The sequence below is a fragment of the Amblyomma mixtum genome, chromosome 4 (assembly GCF_055824585.1).
Source record: "Amblyomma mixtum isolate Tamu chromosome 4, ASM5582458v1, whole genome shotgun sequence".
Classification (NCBI taxonomy): Eukaryota; Metazoa; Arthropoda; class Arachnida; order Ixodida; family Ixodidae; genus Amblyomma; species Amblyomma mixtum.
The window spans coordinates 133,999,263-134,026,715 of NC_143015.1; the positions used below are offsets into that span (position 1 = coordinate 133,999,263).

Genomic DNA, 27,453 nt, shown 5'->3' on the forward strand with positions numbered 1-27,453 from the left:
ACCCTCCCCGTGAGTGCTGGCTTCGGAGTACCGTCACCACAACTCTTCCTTAACCTAAATGGCCATGGCGAGCAGCCTGAATATCAGGAGCCCCCCAGAAACAAATTCGACCACTCCCGTCCAAATTGTCCAGTGTAACTGTCGGGCCTTCTGCTCCTGCGCAAAGCGGGCGGAGCTCCGACTTTTCTTTTCAACCCTCCACTCGCTTCCGGCGGTGGTTGCCCTCCAGGAACCAGGGAGGGGCGCCACCCTTATAAATTACGTCACCTTCCAGCAGGACCCCTCTTCTTGCGTATGTCTGCATAAAAACTATACTGCTATTCTAGTCTACTTGGAATATCTCACTGAATATTCTTATGTGATGGTGACACTTCTTCCGCTCAAGAAACACGATGCATCACTCCACATACTCAGCACCTGCTCTTCCCCCAGTCTAAAAAAATGTGACGTTCGCAGCACTCTTTAGCCGCGCTCTAAAGGCTGCGGGAAGGGACCCCCTTGTGATTGTAGGCGATTTCGACGCCCACATTACGCTTTGAAGCTACGTGTGTGAAGAGAAGCGGGGACGCAAGGTCATGGAAGTTGCATTCACACTGGGCCTGACTCTTCACACCGACCCTCCATATCCAACGAGGGTGTCTAAGAATATTAAAAAAGTCGTGAAATAAACGAAAGAGCTTAAGCACTGCGAGTGCTTTAAACCGGGCAAAAATCCTTTGGTCACATTCACTTGATTACTTGTATCCCCCTCGATGAGGCCGTGGGACGTATCTTATATCATTTTTCAGACTGCTTATCTCCACTGGTCGTCACACATGAGCTGCCTGAAAACAATAGCATATGTTTTCTTGACATCAGGTCAAAGTTTTTAGAAGATCAAACATGCTGGAGTTATCAACCTAGGGAAGGAAAAATGCCTTTGCCTCTCACTTCTGCGCATTCTAAGCTCATAAAACGAAACGTAGCTCGTTTATGGTTTCTAAACTGTCTAAAAAAGTCATGCCCGCATGAGACTGAGGACAGCCTGTTTCTGCAGTCAAAAAGGTTGCTAGACGCAGGTTGTCCGCTTCACTTGCTGGTATCAGTGGCCGAAGGAGTTGTCAGGAAGAAAAGGAAAACTACGACCCAGCAAAAGCAGGATAAGACAACTGACAAAAGAAAATTGGCTGTTATTCCATATAAGCATAGGCTATCACACAACCTGAGAAAAATTGGCAACAGGGTAAAAGTAAACGTTTTGTTTTTAGCCCCGAATAAGTTGATTGCCCTATGCAAGAAAAGCACTTCTGGAAACCAGGGAAAGGCCGCTTGCACAGTCAGGCACCAAAAGCCATTGTAAGGTGCGTAGAAGGCGTCGTGTACAGGGTGCCCTTGACATGTGGCAAATATTATGGTTTATGGTTTATGCAGTTTAACGTCCCAAAGCGACTAACGCTATGAGAGACGCCGTAGTGGAGGGCTCCGGAAATTTCGACCACCTGGGATTCTTTAACGTGTACTGACATCGTACAGTACACGGGCCTCTAGAATTTCTCCTCCAAAGAAATTCAACCGCCGCGGCCGGGATCGAACCCACGTCGTTCGGGACAGCTGCCGAGCACCATTACCACTGAGCCACCGCGGCGGCTCAAATATTATATAGGACAGACGGGAATATGCATAAATGAGAGATTAGGGGAGGATAATTACAACGTGGAAAACAAAAGAGGTGGGCACTTGAGTATCTATTTTCTGAAGTGCAAATGGAAAAGCAAGGAAGGCTACCGTCCCGTTTTTCACAGTTGTAAGGTACTTTTTAAAAGTAGATGTCCAATAACGAGAGAGATTGTGGAGGCTCTTGAGATAGCACGAGCGGGCGATGATTGCGTAAGCGTTCCATTAGTTTTGTTGTCGGAAAAAGAGATGTCCTATCTTACATCGGGCATGCCGATTGTGTGAAGGAACGTGCCAGCTATCACTCGTTGGTAATGTTCTTCTAAGCATGCGCAGGTGATTACCATGAGTATAAAGTTGTTTTTCGCATGAAATAAAATCAGTTGAAAGTAAGCGCTTTGTATGTCTTTCCTTTTCTGTCGTCCTTGTCTTTTTGAGCGCTTTCACTGTCAAGATGAAAAACCAACTCACCCACTCAATTCCACTATACAGTCTATAGACTGTCTAAAAAAAGTTTTGTGAGGGCAGTCAGTAGGCCTCGATTAGAAGGGAATAAAGAGTTTGATTAATTTCACATTCCGCATTGCTCGAGAGCCGGGCGCAAGACAAGGACTCCTCAAATGGGAAGTACTGGCCAGTTTGTCTACGGGGCTTTTGGGGGCAGGCGTGACGTTATGTCCGTCAACTCGTTACCTTGAGGGCGCAGGGTGCGGGCCGGCGGCGGCTCACAAAACGTGGAATGAATCCAGCCATCTAGTCAAATATAATAGAAATAGTTACTATATAATAGGGGAATCACTGATTACAAATGAAAAACGACTGCTTCCTCAACATTATAAGATTTTTATTCAGCGTCAATTTAGGCTTTGGGAGGAGAGTCGCCCCCTGGCGTCTACGTTAGCTTCTTTCTTTGTGGTTGTGTTGCTATTTTAGGTAATTTTACGCACCTCTACAATTCTTTTCTTCACGCGTGCTTTGGGCCGCTTGTGATCGAGCCCATGCCGTGCTGATGCACTGCTACCACTACCAACAGCGTGAAAATGCACCATAACCAATTGTTGAGTTATACAATCTCTGAGCCGATCTTCGGATGAACCTTATTCATTATGAAGTCGTGATTAATTGTGCCTAAATTTTGTGCTGAGAAATGGCTTTGTCGGTCTCGAAGGCTTTCGCTTTTACGTTATTTTTTTCACGTGGGCGGAAGCGGAAAAGAAACAAAAAAACACAAAATGACAGCAAAATAATGCATTTAAGATAATTGCATTTAATAATGCAGATACGTAATATACATTGACAGCTTTCAGCGCTTCAAGTGAATAAAATATCTTTGTATTCCTTTTACACGACAGGAGAAAACCTCTTGCACTACTGGACAATCAAGCTACCAGAACAATGCGCGTGCTGCAGGTCGCACTTGTAACAACCTTGTGCACATTGGTTGGGGCACCTAAACTCTTCTGTCAAGGTAAGCTTTCGTTTAAATCTTCTACAGGCCGCTCATTTTTTTTTTTCCCTCTCGGTCAGACCACCTGCGCCTCCTGAGTATTTGCAAATGCCAGCTGACCCGATCTATTGCAATATGAACCAACTTACCCAACAACGCATCCTGGCGATCTATCAAGGCCCGCTCCTGTCCTCCTTTCCTGCGTTCTCCCATCAGCTAGCCCTTGCGCCTGGTTCGGGGAGAGTAGTCGCCATGAAGCGCCCCGCGACAGAAGATAGAATAACTGCAGCAGCCGCGATCGAACGCACGCAACTTCAGAGATCAGCATAATTAAGTGATCCTAGAACCCCTCCAGTCTCTCCCATGGAGCCTCGATGCAGCGTTTTTTTGGTAGGGTGGGGACACCCACTGACCGATCGGGAGACGTCATTTTCCAACAGAAGCAATTGGTCACAGAACTACTCAGAGTTTTTTCACTATTACCGCACCCAGCAGTTCTGCATAAAAGCCTTATTCAACGAGAAGAAAGTGTTTGAATGTATGACGGCAATTTTTTTATGAATTGTAAGATTTCACTATAACTATAAACATAACCCCTGATCTTCCTTTGGGAGGTTTGCATTTTTTGCTATCAACGTTTTTTTCATCGTCATAACCGTTCTCCATTGGTTTCCTGTGGAAATCAGAACTGCTCGATGCGAGTGATCAAAATGCCTAGAAGAAAGATTTTCCTACCCGTCGGAAGAATGGACCATACCCTAAATATTTCCTGTACCTAGCCGGATACATGCGGCTATAACAGAGTTCATTTGGATAAACCACCAATTCATTTTTTTTGCCAGTCTTGGAATTTTTTTTCTAGGTCCCTGCGTGGATTAACATAACAGCACCTAAGCGTAGGATAATGTTCTAGGCGATCAGCGAAGTACGTGACTCCTGGCAGACTCCTTGAAAATCTATTGAAGGACTCAGCTCCTGGTGTCGAGGGCAGCATAGGAGTTGCGCGGATGGCGTAAGTTCGAGCTAGCATATTTGCTTCCTGGTTTCCAGATAATCCTTAAAGCCTCGGCATCCATTAAATGTATGCCTGGGTTGAATTTTGATCTGCTACTTTTGTCAGAATTCTGAACGTATTCCTCTCCATCTTTCCTTTCATAAAAATACTTTCCCTCTCTCTCTCTCTCGTAATTATCTTGAGGCTTTTATTGGCCCCTCAGCTGTGTGCGATAGCTAGATCTATTGGGGCCAGCTCAGCTGCTGAGGGTTTTTCTGTGGCGGTGTAGGCGCTTACTAGATGACGGTGTACGTGGTCTGCCACCAAGTCCACCGATTCCTTCCTCTGGTACGGGGATGAGTCAGTGTACAATAAGTCGTTTCTGACAGCATTCAGCGCGGTCTTTTTTCTGCGTGCTGCGTCTTCTTAGGGGTGCATTCTCTTGGGCAAGGGTCTGACATGGATCTTCTTGCGCACTGGGTATGGGATGCTGCCCTTGAACTCTATATAGTCTAGATCAGCTGGCATGCCCATCCTGTACAGGATCTGCCTGCCAGTGGTGATCGTTCGGAGTCTGGTGTTTCGCTTGCACACGAGGGTATATCTATGTTCGGAATAGGTATTATGTAGCCCGGACTTTACTTATTTCGCTCTGTTTGTGCAGTCTGCTAGGTCTAACGCTACCTTAAACCATTCCTGTATGAGGGCGTCCACGCTGTATACCTCCGTTTTTCTTAGCTCGCGGGAGGCTGTAGGTTACACGAGATATCAGATGTTCTACGAGTCGCGTAGTGTCCTCTTCTCTCATCCCTCTATTATCATTCTTGATACTTCTGACCATTGTGGATGTTTGTGCTCCCTGGTTTCTTATGATTTCGATGCTATGGATTGCTTTTTTATTGCTTTGCAGCCACATGCCTAACACCCTCATCTTATCCACCTCTTGCACTTCGTGATCATCAAGCAGCAACTTTATGCGCGTGTCATCCTTGCATCACAGTCCCTGAACCCTAAGGAGCCGTGACTTTTCGCGAGCGTCCTTCGAGCCCGCGTTCGTCGCGTACTCCTGCACACATGAAGCCGCATGCTGAAATGCTTCTCTCTTTTCGCCTAGCGATCCCTGGCTGACTCAGATCGTCATATCATCCACGTATGACAAGTGCCGGACAACCGGGATTTGGTCGAGTCTCTTCGCTAAACCCATCAAGGCTATGAAAGAAGCCAACAGCCACAGAAACCAAGGGGCACAGGGGATTTTTTTTTAAATTAATTTATTTATTTTGTGGTGTTGATCAATTTAGAATATTACTGAACATGTCATCGCTTAAAGCTAATTGATTAGAAAAGCAGAAGAAAAAACAACCACTGCCGCCGGTGGGATCCGAAACCACGACCTCCGAATTACGCGTCCGGTGCTCTACCTCTGAGCTACGGCGACGGCTGTCAAATATTCTGCTTTCGGGGGTATTTATGTTTACAAGTAACCTAACCTTGAGAGTGTTCATCAGCGCCACCCACTTTCATAAGCGGCGGACGTAGAACGTCCTGAGTAACCGCAGGTAGTGACGTGGAACGTCATCGAACGGAGAGGGTGGAAGCTGCGTGAGAACCCTCTTATGCTTCCTATGGAATCAAGGCTGCCAGAACCGAGGCCCTCGCTAAGCAATTAAGCAAACAAGGGAAGGGGAATGAGGGGCTCGTTATAAATATGAAAGAAGCCAACAGCCACAGAAACCAAGGGGCACAGGGGATTTTTTTTTAAATTAATTTATTTATTTTGTGGTGTTGATCAATTTAGAATATTACTGAACATGTCATCGCTTAAAGCTAATTGATTAGAAAAGCAGAAGAAAAAACAACCACTGCCGCCGGTGGGATCGTAAAAGCGGCAAGACTATCGATTCTTGGGGAGCCCTTTTGTTTGACATTTGTATCGTGGCTTGTTCTTTTTCGCAGAAACCGATCGTGGCTGTGAGGTCTGTAAAAAAATCCTTAACGTAGTTGAAGATGCGGCTACTGCAATTCAACTCTTTTATGCCTTCCATGATGGATGAGTGCAAAATATCATCGCTCGCGCCCTTCAGGTCGAGTGCGAGAATAGATCACTCGTCCACGTTCGCTCGGCACATGCTGAGCCCCAGTTATTCTCTCTTTGATTTCGTCAGTTAGCGCTTGATCAATGCAGATAACCGAGCTAGATTGTAAGCATTCATTGTGAATAAAACAAGCGCTACAGACACAGACACAAGGCGAGAACACCGCGCTTACTCGCAACTGTTAGCGATCCATCGGTCAGCCTTTCCGGAAGAGAGACAGGTTTTTATATACACGGATAGCGAATGCAAGGCAACAGATTCCCGCGCATTGGTTGACACGTGAGTGCTCTGTGTGTGCGTGCGTGCGTGCGTGCGTGCGTGCGTGTGCGTGTGCGTGTGCGTGTGTGTGTGTGTGCGTGTGTGTGTGCGTGTGTGTGTTTGATTTGATTTGATTTATGTGGTTTAACGTCCCAAAGCGACTAAGGCTATGAGAGACGCCGTAGTGGAGGGCTCCGGAAATTTCGACCACCTGGGGTTCTTTAACGTGCACTGACATCGCACAGTACACGGGCCTCTAGAATTTCTCCTCCAAAGAAATTCTAGCCGCCGCGGCCGGGATCGAACCCGCGTCTTTTGGGCCAGCAGCCGAGCACCATAACCGCTCAGCCACCACGGCGGCTGTGTGTGTGTGTGTGTGTTTGCGTGCGTGCGTGCGTGCGTGCGTGTGCGTGCGTGCGTGCGTGTGCGTGCGTGCGTGTGCGTGCGTGCGTAAGTGCTCTGTTCCACACTTGTGCCTGTGTTTGTAGTGATTGTGTTATTTACAATGAGCTGTTGATCACTGCCTTCAAAGCAGAATACGAAACCTCATCTTCCAAGCATTCATAAGTCTCTCCATGGCGGATGAAGTGCAGTGCTGCCTGCTTTCCCGATATGCAAAATTTAAAATCTGTCACCTGTGCAGCGGAAGGAAATTTTAAAATTATACCTGAAATGAGGTATGGACATTTGGAGCTATATATTGAGTGCTTGCTTGTGTCCTTGACGCGAAGTGGTTGATTTCTGCAAATATATTTTGATGTGGCTAACTGCCCCCGTGATCTAAAACGGCGGAGATGTCAAAACCCTACATCAAGGCTACATCACGGCACCCTAGTATCTCCACTTGGCCAGCGCCGCGTTGCGGCAACAATGAATTCACACATCTGAAATGATCCCATATGTGAAGTGAAATGTGAAATGTGGCTGGCACTCCAAAAATTGAGGAGGCGCTGACCCTATAGAGAGTACCCACATCTGCGTGTTCTACACATAGAGAAACATACTTAAGTATGTTTCTCTATGTTCTACGGGCGAAGTTATAGCCTTGCCACCGATCTTCAAACATTAACCGGCTGGCAACACAGTGAGCTTTTTGCCTCCACCGCTCTTTGAAACGAACCGTAGTGCTCCTCAGACCCCGAAGCACTTGAGCAAATAATGGGCCAGTGCCTCTATCTCTGGCGCAAGTTTCGGTGTCGACCGTGTCCACCAGCACCAGGCGCCAGCCATTGCTCCGGAGAAGCACGGCAACCAAGCCAGCGCGCCTTCACGCATGAGACCCGTGCCCTCACCCCAAAGGAAACTGAGGGCTACCGAGCACAACGACAGGCGCACAAATTCCTTCTCCAAAGCGAAAGCTTTACTGGCCTACAAGGAGACAAGGTCACAGGGAGGCCACATTAGACGTTGAAGCGGAGGAGTGGGGGGGGGGGGGGGTTGTCTGTCACGTGACTAACCACGTGGTGCTCCGCCCCTGCACCGACCGTCAGCCAGCTGTGGTCACGTGACTAGCCACATGAAAAGCGAAAAACACAACAGAAAGTTTTCTGCTGTCACAACAGATTTTCCTATATTATTTTAGTACCTGACAACAGAAATTCTTGTAGTAACAACTGGATTCTCTGTAGTAATAAAGCATTCACCTGTCGCGACGACAGGGCAAGTTCTGTCGCAACAAGAACAGACAGCATCGCGATACTACAGAAAAATCTGTCGTAACGAGTGGGCGACAGAAATTTATGTCGTATTTTGCGACCGCCTCTGTCGTATTCTTCGACTGCACCCCCCCCCCCCCTCCCCGCAACTGCAGTAGTCCGGTGACAACCAGACGGCCGCCGATCAGACGGACTGCGCATTTTATCACCTCAACTCCATGCTAATGACCACAAGCCATTTGTTTGCGCTCTCTTTTTAGGGTCGACAATGCACACCAAACAGGGAAGCCACAAAGACGCACTGCACGATAATCGAGGGTTAAATCTTGACTTATACATATATTCTTATCCAGAGGAGCTGAGTAAAAATGCAGACTGCATAACACAACTGGATGGAAATCTGGCAAGAAAGGCCTTTAATGTATATTTCAGTTAAATCATCCTATGATTCCAGCTATAGTTTGTCCTAAGATCTCTTAAGAAAATTCGCAAATTAATGGTGCAATTTTCTGATATGTAGCAAAATCTTTCTTTTAAAGTGCTTCCATCGTTCGCATCGAACAATTAAATCTACCATAGAAAACCAATGAGGAACTCCTTTGACGATAGCAACAACGTAGAAAGAAAAAAAAATGTAAGAGTGCCGTTGAGTGATCAGTGGGTATATCAACTGTTATAGTGAAATCTTATATTATAAGAAAAAACCACGGCCATAAAAGGTTTCTGGCTCAAATATAATTTTGTCCAAAACTGTAGCGTATGACAACAGCTTTCATGACAAGAAGTGGATTAAAGTCTTACGAGAAATGCTTTTAATGCATTTGTCAATTAAATCTTTCTATGATTCCAAACGCTGCGGTGGCTAAAGGTTTACGGCCCTCGGCTGCTGACCCGAAAGATGCGGGTTCGATCCCGGCCGCAGCGGTCGAATTTAGATGCAGGCTAAATTGTAGAGGCCCGTTGTACTGTGCGATGTCGGAGCACGTTAGGAAACCCCAGGTGGTCGAAATTTCCAGAGGCCTTTACTACCGCGTCTCTCATAGTCTGGGTCGCTTTGGGACGTTAAACCCCATAAATCAACCTTCTATGATTCCAGCTACAGTTTGTCCTTAGATCTTCAAAGAAAATGTGTTCTAACCGTATCTGTTCGACACTACGCCCCTCACGCTGTTTTTCTCAGTATCATTCCCACCCGTTTATCGCGTACGTAGGCTTCACCTTCCCGTTCTTCTTTGTCCTCACAAACCAGAGTGCTGGTACCCCAATCAAGAGAAAGCGAAGTGTGGCACGTGGCAGCTCGGCGAAGATACGTGTCCTGGAGTGCCATTTATACGGTGCAAGCCTGGACATTGTAGGTGCCACTGCAAAGTCGGCTTCTATCGGCGATGGGACTTCCAGTGCGTGAAGGAGAGAGAATGCTGTGAGTATAAGAAAACATGAGTGCCTTTAAGGCTATACGTGAAACGTTGTTTTAAGGCGAAAGCCTTTAATGGCTCATGCTCGCGGTCGCGTCCGTCCTGCGCTGGAATCGTTCCAATTGTGGCCGCTCCACCGCGCAGCGGCGCAACCTCCTCCCCTCCTTAGCAATCGGTGCGCCCGTGGGTGACGCACTGTGCGTAGCAAGAGTGACGTCACACAGTAGCGGTAGAACGAGCGCGCGCGCGTCGGCGGTGGCAGCTGCACCGCCGCTCCATCGCCAGACGTTTCGTTGCAGTCGAATGAGTGAGACGCATGGCTCCGAAGCGGCCCAGTGATGCAATGGGTTGACCACTAGGCTTTCGTCAAAGTGTCTTCGGTAATTTCATGTTTTACTGGCGTAGACTACGAGGTGCATTCAGGCGTTTGAAACTGCGCTAGATAAGAATATTGGCTATTAGGATGCGGCACGCAAGAAAGTGGCTGCTCAGTGGCACCGCTCGTACCGTGGTTCCGTTTTATCGCGAGAGATACGGGCTGCTTTACGAAAAGCTGATCGCCCCGTTTGCTTGCTGTAAGCCTCGGCGCCGTTTGCTTGCTGGCTGTTTTTGTTTTTATGCAGGATATTAATGAGAAATCATTTCTTCGCTCATCAGTGGTGTTCGTGCAACGAGACAGATCCATAGCTAATCCAACACTAGCTACATAACAATCCATACATTGGCTATACTGGCTAAACAGTCCTTTCTTTGCAAAAAAGGACTCAAATAAAGGGCACAATTTAAAAAAGAAAAAGGTAATAACAAGGCATTAACAAACAAATTTTAACGACAAAAAGCAATAAATATATATATATATATATATATATATATATATATATATATATATATATATATAATAGAAAAAACATAAATAACAACAAAATAAAAAAATGCAAAAAAAAGTTGGAGGCAGAAAGAGAGGACAGGGAATGGCTTCGGCCTTCCAGCTCTTAAGCAGACTTAAGTGCAATCCCGTAATTTTTTACAAATACAAGCGCACTTGAGTGTGCGACGTTTCGGGTCTGGGTTACACAATAACTGAAATGACGCAGCAAAATGCACTAGAGAAGAAGTCTACGATTTCGTGAAGCAGGGATGACCCGAGCAGTAAATTTCGGCGTCATCCGGCGGAACCGCAAAAGGTTTAGGCACCGATAGCTGCAATAGCCAGTGCAAAAATGGAAGTTTATCTCGGGAATAACCCAGATGGGCGACAGGAGTCACTCTACGCGCTTTCACATTGCGGATTCGTTAATCCTAAAATATTTTCCAACCAATCAGATGAGAAATCTTCAGTTTTAAAGCCTCCCTCTTTCAATCGACCTGTTAAAGTTACTCTAACTCAAAAAAAAACATTAGCTTCTCTGTACCATATATCAAATATAGAGGCAACCTTTGACTTTAACATAGACAAGTGAAAATAAGACACCCGTAGTCGCAAGACAGTATCATGTTATGTCATTCAATGCTGAAGCGCTGTTTACTTATGGACAAACAAGGTAGATATGAGAGTAAATTGATTAAAAAGCTGAGCACAAAATGTTTATCTGTTTCTTTTATTCGCCTTTTTTCAATCACTGATGCTGCTACCAAATACACATAAAGATCCGAGGCAGCTGAGACCAGAACAGGTAAGCACTGCATTCTCCGCATTTTGCAGAAGTTGTTCTCCTAAGAATTTCCTCGTCACTTTTCTAAACTCAAGCCTACATTCAGTAAACTTGGCTGGGTTTTCGGCGTTTTAACGCATAATTTCTCTTTTTTTTTCATTTTTCATGCGCCTAACAATTACCTCGTCAAAACAATATTTGAGCGATTGCTATTCAAACTCTGCAGATGTGTGATTTGCAAATACGCAAATTCGCGGTAAAATACTCGGGAAAATTTGTTTTTGTTCGGCCAGCTTTCTCTTCGAGTCCTGACGAAGAATTGTACTTTTTATCAAATATATGTTGTTGATTTCGCGTTGTTTCAATTTGGCCCGTTGCAGTCTAACCCCGATATATTGAAATCAAAGACAAGAAAACAGTTCGATTAAAAGATAATTTCATGTACACAAAATAGAACAAATATAACCGCTAGCTGTCGTTACGAACTGAAGTTTACTTATTGGGGCATCCAAGAACCGTAAAGTTATGCAGGCAACATGATTGGCTGACTTTATTTCGTAAAAAAAATATGACGTTTTTGTTCCTTCTTTTCTGGGGAATAGCGCTGAAAATGCTCGTCTCGATTTTATTGAGACTGTTCATGTGCGAGAGCGCCGAACACTCCCTCCACCAATGCACTTGAGAAAGCAACTATATTTTTCCGCGGTCCAATCTCGTGTACAGCACTGCCTGTTGGTATGGGGAGCAGGTACAAAAACAAGCATGGAAAGAATTTACATTTTACAAAAAAAAAAAGGTTTTCGTTTCATTTAAAATTTGTCCAGATATGATTCAGTTTCAGCATACTTTAAAATAAGTCAGATATTAAGTATTACTGTCCTCTACAGACAACGACTATCCGAATTTATATTTGGACAACTCAGAACTGATTCTACAGCGATTCTATATTGCATTTCTTAACCCAGATCCTCACTACGTTTTCACAAATGTAAATTTCCTAAAACCTTGAGTAAGGAACGGGTATGGAATACAGTTCATTAACTGGCAAATCCCTAACCTTCTGAACTGCTGCCCTGACATACTTGATCTTCTAGAACAATCATCCTCCTTGTCAACCTTCAGGAAAAAGTCTGAGTTGTACTTTTTGAAACATATGTGGTTATTTTGCACTATTCCCACTGTGTTCTGGGCCGCCGCGGTGGCTTAGTGGTTATGGCGCTCGGCTGCTGACCCGAAAGACGCGGGTTCAATCCCGGCCGCGGCGGTTGAATTTCGATGGAGGCTAAATTCTAGGAGCCCGTGTATTGTGCGATGTCAGTGCACGTTAAAGAACCCAAGGTGGTTGAAATTCCCGGAGCCCTTCACTACGACGTCCCTCATAGCCCGAGTCACTTTGGGACGTTAAACCCGCATAGACCACACCAAACCACTGTGTTCTCGCACTCAATATTTTTGGTAGCTGCCACTTGCTGTTTACTGCGACGTCTGGATGACGGATTCGTGTTTACATACTATACGGGGTCTGTTCTGAAAGTAGAAGGACCTATTTTTTGAATAAAAGTTATTCATGAGAATAGCAGAAATGATTACAATTTTTTAAAGTAACACCCTTCCGCACCTACACGCTGCTACCAATGAGTTTTCCAGTTTTCGTACGCCTCCAAGGACGCCTGGACCGGAAGGCTGTTTAGCTCCCTCGTCACGGCATGTTGAACCGCCTCAACCGATCCCTTGAGCGTCGATTTTATTCTCGGGAATAGAAAAACGTCTGGCGGGGCCAAGTCGGGGCTTTAGGGGGGCTGAGGCAGCGTTGCCGCCTTGTGCTGGGCAAAAAATCAGGGTCCTCATTCACATGATGAAGGAGATCCTGGCAGATCGCTTTCCAGTTTGCCTTTTACTCCTCTGACAACACTCCCGGCACGAACTTCGCGCGCACTTTCCTCATGGCTAAGTTTTCTGTCACGATCTCAAAACCTTGGGTTTGAGGAATGTGCAAGTCATCAACAATCATTCTGGTACTCATCCTACGATCACTGTTCAGTAAATGTTTCACTCGCTACACATTTTCTTCGGTCGAGCGGTCGCCATCTTCAACTCTTTCCTTACCTTCTCGGAACAGCTTGTGCCACTCAAAAAACACCTATCTACCCATGGCAGCGTCACCGTAGGCCTCCTTAATCATGTCGCTAGTCTCTTTACCCATTTTACGACGATTTATGGAAAATTTGATCGCGTATCGCTGATCCAGTAAACGCTCCACGATTCTGTTCTGGGTGGCGAGACGTTTCGACAGTGGTTAACAGTACAAGCGACCTGCTCTCTTCAACGGCCGAGAGCCGACTGGCAATTTTCCCCAGCATTCCGAATATCCCCTTTCAAGATCCTGCACGCGCAGACCGCCTCTCGTCCGTCCGTTCACCCCGGAAAAAACCAGTCCTACTGCTTTCAGAACAGACCCTGTAAACCATACGCCCGTCAGGGATTTCCGGGTTAACGAAGGCGCTCATTCAAGAAAGAGTGGTAAGTCATCGTGAAAGCATTTCATAAGCCCACTTCCTATCGTGGTCTGCATTTGTGAATCCGTCTCCTATTGCCAAAGCAGTATTTCGTTCTGAAATTAAGAATTATTGCGCTTTCCTTGCAGTGGTTTAGAAGCACGGATGACATTTACCAAAAATTTATGTCGGGCTATATGACCACCAAACGTTATCCGTTCAGCTGCTTCAAGTCTAAGTATAAACGTGAAAGTGGCAATACCTACTACCGAAGTGTGCAGTTCTTAGTGTCACATCAGGTGAGTACCATCTCAGGTTTTCCCCCAGCTCTCTAGACCACTCTCCCAAAACAAAACTTGAAAATCTCCTCTACTATAACGAAAGTTGAAAACATAATACAGTTTTTGAAAAGTTTTTCGGGCTGCATTCAACACAGCTAAAGTGAAATTTCTGCAGTTATTCACGGGGCGTCAAAAGGAACTCAGGCAGACTGCAAAGCCTGCAGCGTCTTAGCACTCTTTAGTGCATGACGATGGTAGCCAATTATGCGTTGCCGGGTAATCTTCCTGATAGGCTTGCATGTTCGCGGCATTTTCGTTCTTCATAACTGAGAACGCCTAGGGGTATGAGAACAACGGCCAAATCACCTCTTGAAGAGCCTTCCTCAGTTCCTAGAAACGCCATCAATGACTTCAACCATAGACCAGCGACATCTTCAGGAGACATTTTATAGTTTCTAGATGGCTTTTACTGCGTCCAATCCTGAAGGAAAAAAAGAAGGTATATATTGTCGCTTAGTGATGACGCCAGCCCAGGGTTCAGGAAGAGGGCTTCTAAATGAACTGTTTGTTTGGCAGACCTGAGCCTACAAAAAACTGACTGTCATGGCGGAGGCGTAGCAGAAAGCGTGCTCGGCCGTTGCCGAACAGAATGCCCACCGATCATCGCCGCACTGAGTTTAAAGCTGCCAAGGAACGATCAAGATAAGGAGACAACGCAACTACAGCAATATGGAACAAAGTGGAAGCAGTTGCGCGTTGCTGATATCATTCCAGATTAATTTGGTCCAATACTGCACCTCAAGAAAACGATGAAGCCTTCGGCTCTGAGCGTAAACAAACAGTACAAAGATTTTTGGGAATCATCATCCCTAGCAGCCTGACTACAACTACTGCAGGACAAAAGACTCTCTCTCTCATGTCTCTCCAATTAACACTGTCATTTGCCAGTTGAAGCCACCGTATTCCCGCAAATTTCTTAATTCATCCGCCCACCTAACTTTCTGCCACCCTCTGCTACGCTTGCCTTCTCTTGGAATTCACTTCGTTACCCTTAAGGACCAGCGATGAACTTGCCTTCGCATTACATGCCCTGCCCAAGCCCACTTCTTCCTCTTGAATTCGACGAAGATGTCACCTCACCCTCTCTGTCCTCTCCCTGTTTGTTAACGTTATAATTATCATTTTATTTCCATAGCTCGCTGCGTTGTGTTTAGCTTAAGCTCAACCCTTTTTGTTAGCCTCCACATTTCTGCCACATAGGTGACTGCCAGTATGGCAATATTTGTTTTTAAAGATTGCTTCAGTCCTTGACAGATACGCAGTGCTAACTATAAATGCGTATTTTTTTTTCCAGGGAACGAAGTCAACCAGGTACGCAGTAGGAATGGAGGCCCCATTCTATTTACATAAAACCCTTTCTCAGTTGGTATGAAGACAAGAGAGAAGTGCATGGCAAAAACGAGGGCTCATTATTTAAAACTCCTGACATACGGTGAGATAAGCCTTAAAAATCATTAATCATATGAGGAAACCATTCCAACAGGGCCCCAATATAGCCCTAAGGAATTGCGTTCATTGCATGGTGCTCCTCTGTCTCCAACTGCTCAGCTCCCACTTTGAGACCTTCGCAAGAACTACCACAGCACATTTTACTCACCCGTCGCTTCAGCATAGCAAGCATATTCGCTGGGCGCATAGGCTCTAAACTCAATCAGCAAGGAGAAAAACTGTATTTGGTTAGCACTATACATTTAAACTAAGACTTCTTTATGAAAAAAAATTACCTTCAAGCGCCTCTACTTTCGATAGAAAGCACATTGTATACAAGGATTAAACATAACCCTTATGCTTAATTGGTGGGGCTGTTATGAGCGCCGTTATGAGCGTCAAAGCGTGCCTGTTTTAACTGTTCATACTCCAAATAGCACCGGTCTCTCAAAGTGAGCGCTAAACCATGGACCCGCCTAAACCTGTATGGAGCCGCTATAAACCTGCGTACCGCGAGTCGGACGGGTATGAAAACATCGTCTGTTACTGTGAAATCCTGTTTACCTTAAGACAAAGCTTTCAGGTAGGCGCTCTCCATTGGCTGCTCACGACGAACGCAAACCTCTTTCTCGAAGAAGTGTGCGGGCGGTGTCTATCACCTCTCAGAACGAGCCGACGTGAGGCGGTGGAAAGAAAAAAGCGCTTGAGTTTATACCAGACTCCCACAATGCAACGGTAAACCCCCGTAAGTGACGCTCAGGGACTCACACGACATGAAGGAAACCGAACAAGCTTTGCGTGCAAAGAGTAGAGGAAAAGGTAGCCGTTCAATACACTCCGCCATTAAAAGTGAGAAAGTTCCTTCCTCTCCTTCTAATTGTTGGTATCTATCTAACTAATGGGTAACTAATGCTTCATCGTGAGAGGTTGCTCGCTAAGAGCAGCCTGGTCTCACAGGCCCCAAGGGTGACTTTGTTTGAGACAGCCATTTTGCCTGGACAGTGGCGCATCGCTTAACCACGCCACCACTGCGCCAAAAGTGCTACGAGAACTCCCCGCGTTCTATGAAAGTCGAGAATGGCGTGTTCGTTATATATGGGCATATAGGCATCAACTAGGTGATATAGAAAGATTACTAACGCTACCGCATTGTGCTCTTTTGGGTATTTTAAGCATTATGTGATGATTAAAGAAAGAACAATGTCCATGTCCGCAACATAACACACAAAGAGGAACAAAGCCCACTGAAGGGACCGACTAAATTTGGCGCATCATCACTTAAGGGGTAGTTAAAGTGTCCTCTCAAGTTCATTCTTGCTGGGCCCTTCATCCGGTTGATTTCCTCCAAAACGTTATATTTATTACTGCACCCTTCAGAGACTTTTGTGTGCGTGTACTTAGCATAATACGTTTTCAACCCAGTCAGCAAAGCCTACGGGTAAATTACGAACGTAACATACGCAAAAGCCTGAGTGCCTGATTGTCTTCCCAGTTTAGCAAAGCAGGTTCTCGCAGATTGCTGAGTGCACCCTGCTCGATAAGCGGACGTGTCATACGGTGATACATTTCTGTCATAGTGTCAGAAGATGGGAAAATTGGCTCGCATAGTTCACTTCCTTCCGGTATGATTAAACGCTCTTAACCAGCGGCCGCGTCTCCGCCGTCGAAACTCTCTCGCACTTTCCACCATGCTGCTTTCCACCATTCTGCTTTCCACCATGCTTTCCACCATGCATTGCAAGTTTGGCATCCTGTTCCCTCGATTCCGTGCTGCACTTCATGCAATGTTGTAATCGACATTCACTGATGCATACATTTAATCGGATTGGCGTTAGCAAGACAAGTATTGTCTTTATTGAAATATTTAAAAGTATATTTCCCTTATCTTCTGCGTGTCCTGGCATGATCCTTCACATAAAAACAAAACGTTCGCTGCCGTGGCTTCTCAGTGGTTATGGCTCCGAACTGGTTATTCGTAGCTGTGCGATATACTGGTCCTTTCCACGTCCAACTGCATACATCCTTACTGACGGTACATCCAAATAAGATGAAAATGAAAGGAATTATTCATAATGAGGCTCATCGTGTCAATTTAGAAATTTGCAACTAGATATTCTGCTGGCAGGAACATGCTTGACAGGCGTACAGTGCGTGTAAAATTACCTTGCAGATCGTACAATCTTGAGATCAAACTGAGTTACTCGAAGAAGAGAGATAAAGCATACCTTGACGTAAAGGCTGAAGGTAAGTATATTCTACTTCTTGTAGAAATGATTTTCTATGCGCCGATGGCAAACGAAAATGCAGCCGTGAGTTCACTGGTTGGATACGGTGGCCTCATTTTCTGCCCTCGTCCTTCGTAACGGCAGACCATGACATATGCCGGAAAACACTACCGAAGCAGCACAATTAATCGGCCCAACATTGGAAGCGTATTCGCAAAAGCTGGTACTACAAAGGCCCCGAGTGAAACAATGCATTTGCATTATTGGGCCGATTACTTGTGCTGCTTGGGTACGTAAAGCGTAAAGAAGGTTCGCTGAGCCAGTACTCCGAACATTTGGGCAGACCGACGAAACGCATGCCACTAGAAAGGAGTTGATCGATACTTCAACGATATGCGTTGAATTCTTATGACACGAAGGATGGATGAAGAGTTTTATAGCGAAAGCAATACTGCGCTAGGTTTCGAGCCTTCAGCGTCGTCCCGGCGGATCCACGTTTAACCTTTAGCTTGACCTCTGTTGTGACGTCACGCCAGACGGAGAGAAAACTGGGGCTCAACTCAGCTCGTCGCTGCTGTCCCAGCGGATCCACGCCGCAGCTGCCGCGAATTAAAAAATAAAATAAACAAAGCAAAAATAAAAATAAAGAAAAAATAGGAAAAAAATAAAAATAACGAAAGAAAAGCTGAGCATGGTGGCAATTGCCACCACCCCGTTTTAAAGGGGGCGCTCCTATCCATCCATCCATCCATTCAGCGGTTATCCGCTACCTCGGCCGCCTGCTTTTACCGCGTAGCTCGGAGCTTCTAGACAATCATCCGTTAGCGTCAGCCGCTCGTTTTGGCGATCGAAGCACGCATAAAACTCCCAGCACGCGGGGGCTCTCGTGTGGCGAGCATAATGCCATGTAAAACAAATGGGCAAAACTTAAATAAATAAGCTTTACTAAGAGCACTACCAAGACACACCACCAGGCTAACCAGGCGCAGCCAGGACTACTGCTTTCGCAACTTACCTCGCTTAACCAAGCTAAGCCTCTGCCAACTTTTTTTTTACGACAAGCAATACGAACGATACGCAGTTGCGATTACACTGGAATTAGTAGGGAGGGTGTGGTGCGAGCGGAGGGATGCAACACGGTTCGTCTACGTCGGCGACGTCGAAACGTGTCACCCGATGAGAGGCGCTCATGGAACGGTTGGCTCAACAACCACGCAAATCGAAGTAGGGTATGTTTAAAAACGTCAAATAACCACTCTATAATAACATTTATCTGCATGTTGCTCTGAAATTCTTAACCGAAGCGTTGGCCTTGCGGAACCGCCCCGCATTCTGGAGCGGTTGGGTTTGATCCTCAGTGCCGGCGGGTGAACGCAAGTCTTAAAATCGGTACAAGATTTCCCCACCTTGGTTTTCTTGGATGAAATGTCTAGGAAGAAGGTTCTTGATCAAAGCAGTAGCCGGCTTAACCGGTGGGTTTGTTGCCATGGTAACCATTCAGAGGGCGATTACTACTGAAGGAGGAGGACACGGGGAGAGCGTAAGGCGCATCCGGTGGGAGGTTGTCGAGGGAATCTCCTGGAAAGTACCTTGGAAGGACGAACGGGGTTACCGTGAGAGTGTAGCAGAGTGTAGGAGAGAGAGAGAAACATTTGTTTCCCTACCCTGATATAGCAACGCGCAACGGAATCGTGGCTATCAAGTAAAATGTCCGGAAGCTGCTTGCTATAGAAATACTGGGATGTGGCGAGAGCAGAGCAATCACTAACCGGACGATGTCTACCCAGTAAGAGAGAGGGCATAGTGAGAGCATAGGAATGCGCAACTGGAGAGGGGTCACCGTCAAAGGGTCATTGACTCTTTCCGGACGGCCAAAGACAGCATCCACCTGACCGCCTCTTTCCCCTCCATTACATGTGCCGACCTGTTTAAAAAGGGTGTTAGGGAATATACATTGCAGTCCTGCTGTGCTAATTCTGTTTGTGGTGCGTTTTACTATTTTTACTCACTTTTCTCCAATTATTTGGGCCTCAGAAGACATGAATATTTAAGTACCTCAATCCTGAAAGCGTCTCGAGGTAGCACATACGAATATATTGATCACTGTGGTGCAGTATGAAAGGAAAGGGGAGGGGAGGAGGGGGGAGGTTTTCTTTTTTTTTTCAGGAAAGGAATTTCCGCAGTATATGTCGACAAATCTACTCCACCTTGGAGGATTCCATTAAAAATTTGACCAACACAGTTCCCACTTCGAGTTATTGATCAATTTGCTATCGCCCTAACAGATGTTGGCCGTGCCAGTTAGCTAATTGGTAGAGCGACTTCTCCGGTGAAGCGGTGGTCCCGGTTACGAACCTGGACCAAGATGAATTTTTTTATTAACTACAATGTTCCTGAGAAAGCTGTATAGCTTTCCTTTGTAGCCGCATGGCTGCGCTTGGGTGGATGTCAATGAGTGGGCCAGTGTCATTGAGTAATTATTCCCTTATTAGTATTCGTCTCACATCATATCTCGGTGGACATCCGAACCACGCCGTAAAAGAAGGGATGACGGAGGAAGTGAAAGACAGGAAGATAGAGATGCCGTAGCGGAGGTCTTCGAAGGTTTCCGGAATAATAACGCAACTTTTTACAGGTGGTGGGAAGCGGCCACCAGATTATAAGCCAAAATACTCCATCCTGTACGCTAGCGATAACTGTATTCTAATCGGCGATAAATATCCTGGACCAGAAGGTAAGTTACTCCATCGATCCTTTACCGCGTGTTAATGTATTATTTTGAATAATTTTAAATGCTCTTTAATGGCCAGCCAGAAAGAAGAAGAGCAAAAAGAAGTCATCCGTCTGGCCCTGGACACCGCTGAATCCCAAGGGATCCCAGCCTGCTGAAAGGGGAGGAAGATGACGGCGGTCAAGACTCGTCTTTTTCGCCCTCTGATTCCTTGACGGGTGCCAATAAAGTTATTTCATCATCGTTGTGCGCGCCGTCGACAATATACTGAAAGATCGCAAGAAAGACAGCCTGACTACGATTAGATCACTGATTATCAGCGTAACCCTGCCGTCTTAACTCGCCGAATAATGACCACTCTTTCTTGGTGCCATTTTAATGATGATGATGAAATAACTTTATTGGCACCCGTCAAGGAATCAGAGGGCGAAAAAGACGAGTCTTGACCGCCGTCATCTTCCTCCCCTTTCAGCAGGCTGGGATCCCTTGGGATTCAGCGGTGTCCAGGGCCAGACGGATGACTTCTTTTTGCTCTTCTTCTTTCTGGCTGGCCATTAAAGCCTCCCAGGACTCTATATTCCTGTCTGGTTCGTTGTGGCTAGGGCATGTCCACACCATGTGGATCATGTCTGCTATTTCATTACAATGTTTACACCTGGGGTCTTGGTGGTGGTGGTGGTGAAAAACTTTAATCAAGAGAGCTTGAGGGTTAAAAAAAATAAATAACCCTGCTGCATGGTCGGTATCCTTAGTCCGGGACACCGCATGACGAGGCCCCGTCTCGCGCCCGCTTGACCAGAGCCCTTTGGGACTCCAGTGTGGAGCAGTTGAGGAGGGCAGTCTCCCATGCCTCTCGGGTGGGGGTGGGGTCTTGGATCGCCGGATGCCATCTGCTTAGTGCGAGTGGGTTCGGAAAAACTCCCGCCTGTAACTTTCTCCATATGACCTCTTCCTTTTTGCTGAGGCCCTTGCATGCTCCAGGTAATGTCTGTCTTCCTAATCTGTAATGGCTTAAAATATCTTGGTACGTGTTCAGCTCCTCGCTCGTCTGAAGGGGCTCTCTGCTCGACGAGACCGCATTGGTGTCCCGGTGTGTGAGTCCTCGGGCCAATGCGTGCGCTGTCTCGTTTCCCCGGAGGCCCTCGTGGGCAGGAGTCCAAACAAGGTTAATTAGTTCTGCCGGTGTCGGGCCGGCATTCAGAATTTTGACTGCTTCGACAGATACCCTGCCTGCGTTGTAGTTGCGGATAGCCGATTTGGAATCTGTTATAATCACCCTGACATTCCATTGAGTTAAAGCCAGCGCAATGGCTACCTCCTCAGCCGCTGTTGCATCTCTCTGTTGGGTGCTGCAGCACGAGACTCGGTCTCCGCCCTCCCTGGCCGCTAGGGCTACGAAACCCGTTCTGCCTTCATATTCCGTCGCGTCCGTGTAAACCACGTCCTGTGTTTTGGCTAATTTTTTCTGCAGAGCTTTCGCTCTGTCCTTTCGCCTACCCTCATGGTGTACCGGATCCATATTCCTTGGGAGTGGTGGGATTCTGATTTTGTTCCTTATGTCTGTTGGGATATTCTCCGTGTGTTTGAGCCGCGCTCGATGTTCGAAGCCTAGCTTTTCTAGTATTTTTAGCCCCGAATGGCTGCGTAGGAGTCGTTGTTGTTGCGCTACTCTGGTAGCCTCAATGAGCTCGTCTAGTGTGTTCGAAATCCCTATGTTCAGAATTTTCTGGATGGATGTGTACGGGGGGAGGCCCAGAGCGGTTTTGACGCCTTTCCTAATTAGGATTTCAATCTTGTTTTTTTCTGCTTTGGCTAGCCGTAGGTATGGTGCCACGTATGTGATTCTGCTGATTACAAATGATTGAACTAGTCTTAAGAGGTTCATCTCCTTCATTCCCGCGTGTTTATTTGCTATTCTTTTGAGTAGCCTACACGTCTGGCTTACACTCGATTCGAGTTTTCGTATCGTTTCGGTGTTCTTACCGTTTGCCTGTATCCTAAGACCCAGTACTCTAATCATCTCCACTGAGGGTATTTTGTCCCCGTTTACCGTTAGCGTTATCCCATGTTCATGGGGCTTTCTTTGTCTCTTTTGTGGGCCGAGGAAGAGCGCTTCCGATTTCTCGGCAGAACATTTGAGTCCTACTTGTTTTAGGTACGACTCAATTTCCTCGATCGCTCTTTGGAGGGTACCTTCGATGTGCGCGTCACTGCCTCTGGTAACCCAGAGGGTGAGGTCGTCCGCGTATATTGTGTGGTTGAGCCCTCCTATACACGCCAATTTATGTGGTAAGCCAATCATTGCAATGTTGAAGAGTGTTGGTGATAGGACCGAGCCTTCGGGAGTACCTTTGTTGCCCAGCCTTATGCCTTTCTCTTCCTTCCCTCCTAGGCTGATAGTAACTGTTCTGTTTGAAAGAAAGTCCTTCACGTAGTTGTATACCTTTCCCCCTACATTCAGAGTTTCTAAGCGTTCTAGTATGGCTGCGTGGTCAACGTTGCCAAAAGCTTTGGCCACGTCAAGGCCGACTATTACTCTGGTATCAGCTGTTTCGTTGTCTAGCACTTGTTCTTTAAGTTGAAGCATAACATCGCATGCAGAAAGATGTGTCCTGAATCCGATCATCGTGTCGGGGTAAAGCTTTTGTTCTTCTAGGAATCTGTTTAGCCTCGTTTGAATAACGTGCTCCATTAGCTTACCTACACATGAGGTAAGCGAAATGGGCCTCAGGTTTTCGAGACTTAGTTTCTTACCTGGTTTTGGAATAAGGACTAGGTTGGCCTCTTCCCACGAAGGTGGGATTCGGCCCTTATCCCAACATTTCTGCATGTACGCTTTTAGGTTTCTAATTGATGCATCATCCAAATTCCTCAGCATGCGATTGCTGATTCTGTCTGGACCTGCCGCAGTTTTAGTTCTGAGTATGTTCAACTCCGCCCTAACCTCTCCGATGGTGATGCGCCCATCGAGAAGAGGATTCTCTGCGCCCTTGTACTCGGGGAGGGGTGTGGGTGGTGTGCACCTCAAGTACCTGTCCCTCACTTCAGAGATTAGTTGATCGCTAGTGCCTTCGTATTTATATATGAGTTTCTGTAGTTGTTGTCGTGCCTCATACTTTGTCTTGTCCGGGTCTAAGAGATGTCTGAGCATTTTCCACGCGTTGGCTTTGCTGATTCTGCGGTCCATCTGCTCGCAGATACTACCCCAGTTTTGTCTGGTTAAGTTCAGCGCGTGCTCCTCGATATCTCTATTCTGTTTGGCTAGGAGCTTACGTACGTTTCTGTTCCCCTTGTTTTGAGAAAAGGGAGCTAGAAGAAAAACTTGCCATTTTAATGGTTTTTTTTCGCGTGCATGAGCCAAAGAATAACAAAAAAAGCAACTCAAAGATAAATTGACACATTTCACAACGGTAACACGACATGTGGTGTTGTGTTCCAAACGAGAGGATAAGAAGATGCGAGCGTAGTAAGTTAGGTCAGAGTGCAGCCTTTTCTGGTACACGGAGCATAGGGTAGGAAAGAAGAGGGTGAAGATGAAAGACAGGAATGAATCCCCCCACGTGGGTATGTGCCATTATAAAGAGGTGAAGAAGAAGAAGAAGAATGAAGCTCATGGATGTGCAGCGGCGAATGGAAATGAAAAATTCACATGGACACCTAATTCTAGTATACTTCCAGAATCGCTTCTGCGGACAGTCGCCGGTTTTGCACACGTACGAATTTAATGCAGAGAGTTAGGCTCTCCCAGATAGTACCCAAATTAGTACAAAAAAGAACAAAAAAGTCCGTGAAACGCTGCGTTTGCTTCAATAGAAATGCGTTGTCGCCTCTTGTGCATGCAATTAGTGAGCGTTTTCCGCGCTTTATCTTTTACGAGGTCTGTTAGAAAAGTATCCGACCTTTGGCCGAAGAAAAAAAACTGGCACAACTGGAGCGTTGGAAACCTAATCACCTGCAAGGTAGTCTCATTGGGATTCCACACACTTCTCTCATCGGTTCTGGCATTGTTGGAAGTATTCCGAAAAGGCGCCTTTCGGAATGGAGTTTAGCTCAGCGGTCGTTGCAGCCATAATTTCCTCTCTTGTCTGAAATCGCACTCCTTTCAATGGCCTCTTGATTTTGGGAAACTGCCAGAAGTCGCAGGGGGTCATATCAGGAGAGTAAGGAGTAGGTTGAACTACAAGAGTCTGGTTTTTCGCCAAAAAAGTCTCAATCAAGTGCGAGGAATGTGCAGGAGCATTGTCGTGATGGATGCGCCAATTTCCTGGCGACCTCAACTCCGGTCTCTTGCGCCGCACAGCACCACGTAGGCGACGGAGGACATCCCTGTAGTACTCTCTGGTCATTGTTTGACCCTGTGGGGTGCGTACTCGTGGTGTGCCGCCCAGAGAGAGTCAAAGAAAGCAATCAGCCTCACTTTGACATTGCTGCGCACTTGGCAGGCCTTCTTTGGTCTTGCTGTGGTGGAATGCTTCCACTGTGATGACTGGGATTTAGTTTCCGGGACGTACCCGTACACACAAGACTCGTCACCAGTGATTATGGTGTTGATGAAGTCGGGGTCACTGTTTGTGGAATTCAGAATTTCCTGGGAGACTTCAACACGAAGCTGCTTTCTCTCCACCGTGATCAGCTTCGGCACGAATTTCACCGCAACTCACTCCATGGCCAAATCTTCGGTGACAATGGAATGTGCAGCAAAATTGCTGATGTCCACCTCTTCCGCAATTTCTCGGATAGTCACACGACGGTCCCGCATCACCACAGCGTTCACTTCGGATATGGCCTGGTCATTTCGGCATGTTGATGGCCGACCGGAGCGTGGCTCGTTCTCCACTGATGTGCGGCCGACTTTAAACCAATTGTACCACTGCTTAATCTGTGTACTGCTCATAGCATCGTCACCGAAGGCCGTATGAATATTCCGAATGGTTTCCACTTGGCTGTCGCACAGTTTCTGGCAAACTTTGAAGCAGTAGCGCTGCTCCTGTCGCTCCGCCATTTTCCTTGCAATCAAAAACCGACGAGAGCACTAAGCACTGCCTCACTCAAACGCTGCGTCCCAGCGACTGACGCTATCGGCAGGCGGGAAAAAATACGTGTATGTCCACGAAGGTTCAAGATCGGCTTATGCAAGCGCGCTTGTTTCATATCCATCAGGTGTTCGCAAAAAAAAAAAGTCGGATACTTTTCTAACAGACCTCGTATATTCTTATCTTACTATTCTCATTCTTGTGGGCGCTGACGTAGGAGCGCATGCACTCTGCTAAGACCACTTTTCTTGTTTGTCTATTGCTTTTCATTTTTCACATCCTTATCCTTCGAAACAAACTAACCAGGATATTAGAATGACCTCTCCTCCTCCCTACACTTTCAATCATACAGTGTCGCTAAGTGTTGTGAGTTATACATTGTCTGCTTGTAGAGATATTCCTGTTACAATTTACTGTTATCAAAGTCACTTCCGGTCCGGATGTTTATCGTTTGTTCACTGCATACATCGAAGTAGGTCGGATGATATCTAGCTAAAAACTCTGCAATGCACATCTTCATTAGAAATATAATAAGGAGCCACTACGGAGCAAAAGCTTCAGTGGAGGAAGGAGGATATATGTCAGGTGCCTCCAAATACGTGATCACTGTAACAGGGCACACCGTAACGAATATGCGACTGTATGCGCTGGCCTGACTTAAATGAAATAAAAGAAATTATGCTCGAGCGCAGAACCAATAAAAGAAAAATTGCAGACGTTTACCTAGCGTTGAACTTAAAGCAATAAAAGCAGAAATAACTCTAAAAAAACATTTTAAGGCACCGGTTGCTTTCACTGGCAGTACCAACAAGCCTGGCTCTTCTCTCAGGCACTTTCAAGTCAGGCACGAGTGGCGTTTTGTAACATTGTCGTGATGCCTGTAGGTTTCCAAATCGGCACACACCCTCATTCGTCAAGTACGTATGCGCTGAATTCATGTCTACATCGTATGCCTGTGGTCTTTCGTTTGCAGCCTTCAAAGTCCTATGAAACGGCCGTGAGCCTTGAGAAAGCAGCCAAATCTGCTAGAAAACCGCAGTGGGGGCCTATTGGTTTGACCATCCGCCTCAGTGGCCGGAGGTGCGGGGGTTCGATCCCCTGTGCCGCCGGGTACCCACCGGTGATACAACGGGTACAATCTTCCCCAGGCCTCGCGCTCGGCTTATTCCGGGTGGAATGCTTGGGAAATAGGCGCTCTTTGGCCGCAGATGCCTTTACCCCATAAAAATTCATCATCATCATTATCATCAAACGTGCTACAAGATGAGCCTCAGTTTTTAAAAGAGAAGAACCCACTCGGAAGCTGTCCCAGACGAACTTGTATGTTCAATACACACATCGCTTGAGTACAGGCAATACAGTTAACTCAAGCACGGCAGCAGTCTACCTTACAGCGATTGGCGATGTGCATCATTCTCCTTTACACCATCATCATCATCAGCAGCATGACTACGCCAACTGCAGGGCAAAGGCCTCTCCCATTTCTCTCCAAATAACCATTTCCTCCCCTCCTTTGCAGAGAAGACAAATTGTACATTGTGGACTACACTCAGCCGCATGGAAAACCTTCACTGGTCGTGCGAATACATGTTCGAGCTGTACTGCGTACAGCCGAATATTACCGTGGGCAAGATCGCTGATTGTTGGAAACAATAAGAAGGCCGTTTTCAAAAGGATCGCAACAATAAAAAAAAGTGTAACAGCAAAATTTTTCTTGTCGTCAGAACTACAGCCCACCGTGTGTTGTACGCTACGTTCTGCAACGTATGCGTCACAAAAATGCTGCACGAGCGCAAAACTATTGAAAAGATGCGGCGACAAGGAACCCTCCCCTTTGGTGGCATCTAGTGCATGGAATGGGTGCGCTACCTTATAATAAGATGATATTAATGCCCTGAAAGTATGGTATATATCAATGCTATCTATTTACAAAGTCTTCAGAAAGCAGTTCCATAGCCAGCTAGAAACAAAACACATTCAGGCAGAAAACAGTAGAGTGGAGGAGTGGTTGATGAAGTCACCAAGAGGTC

At 46.4% G+C, this 27,453-nt stretch overlaps 1 protein-coding gene across 1 annotated transcript; it reads left to right on the forward strand.

Moving 5' to 3' along the window:
* Window positions 1-3,048: 3,048 nt before the first annotated feature.
* LOC149348290 (uncharacterized) lies at window positions 3,049-27,079 on the forward strand. The gene is made up of 7 exons (XM_089541718.1): window positions 3,049-3,121; window positions 9,353-9,523; window positions 11,166-11,191; window positions 13,815-13,980; window positions 17,583-17,678; window positions 20,295-20,393; window positions 26,943-27,079. The coding sequence occupies exons 1-7, from the start codon at window positions 3,049-3,051 to the stop codon at window positions 27,077-27,079; spliced, it is 768 nt and encodes a 255-aa protein (XP_089397844.1).
* Window positions 27,080-27,453: the final 374 nt, after the last annotated feature.

What these genes read in the sequence shown, in the direction of transcription:
- LOC149348290 (XM_089541718.1), top strand. Translation starts at nt 3,049, where the DNA reads ATGCGCGTGCTGCAGGTCGCACTTGTAACAACCTTGTGCACATTGGTT. An exon ending in GGCAGCTGAGACCAGAACAG is followed by an intron (nt 11,192 to 13,814) that starts GTAAGCACTGCA and finishes CTTTCCTTGCAG; the next exon opens with TGGTTTAGAAGCACGGATGA. An exon ending in CCTTGACGTAAAGGCTGAAG is followed by an intron (nt 17,679 to 20,294) that starts GTAAGTATATTC and finishes AACTTTTTACAG; the next exon opens with GTGGTGGGAAGCGGCCACCA.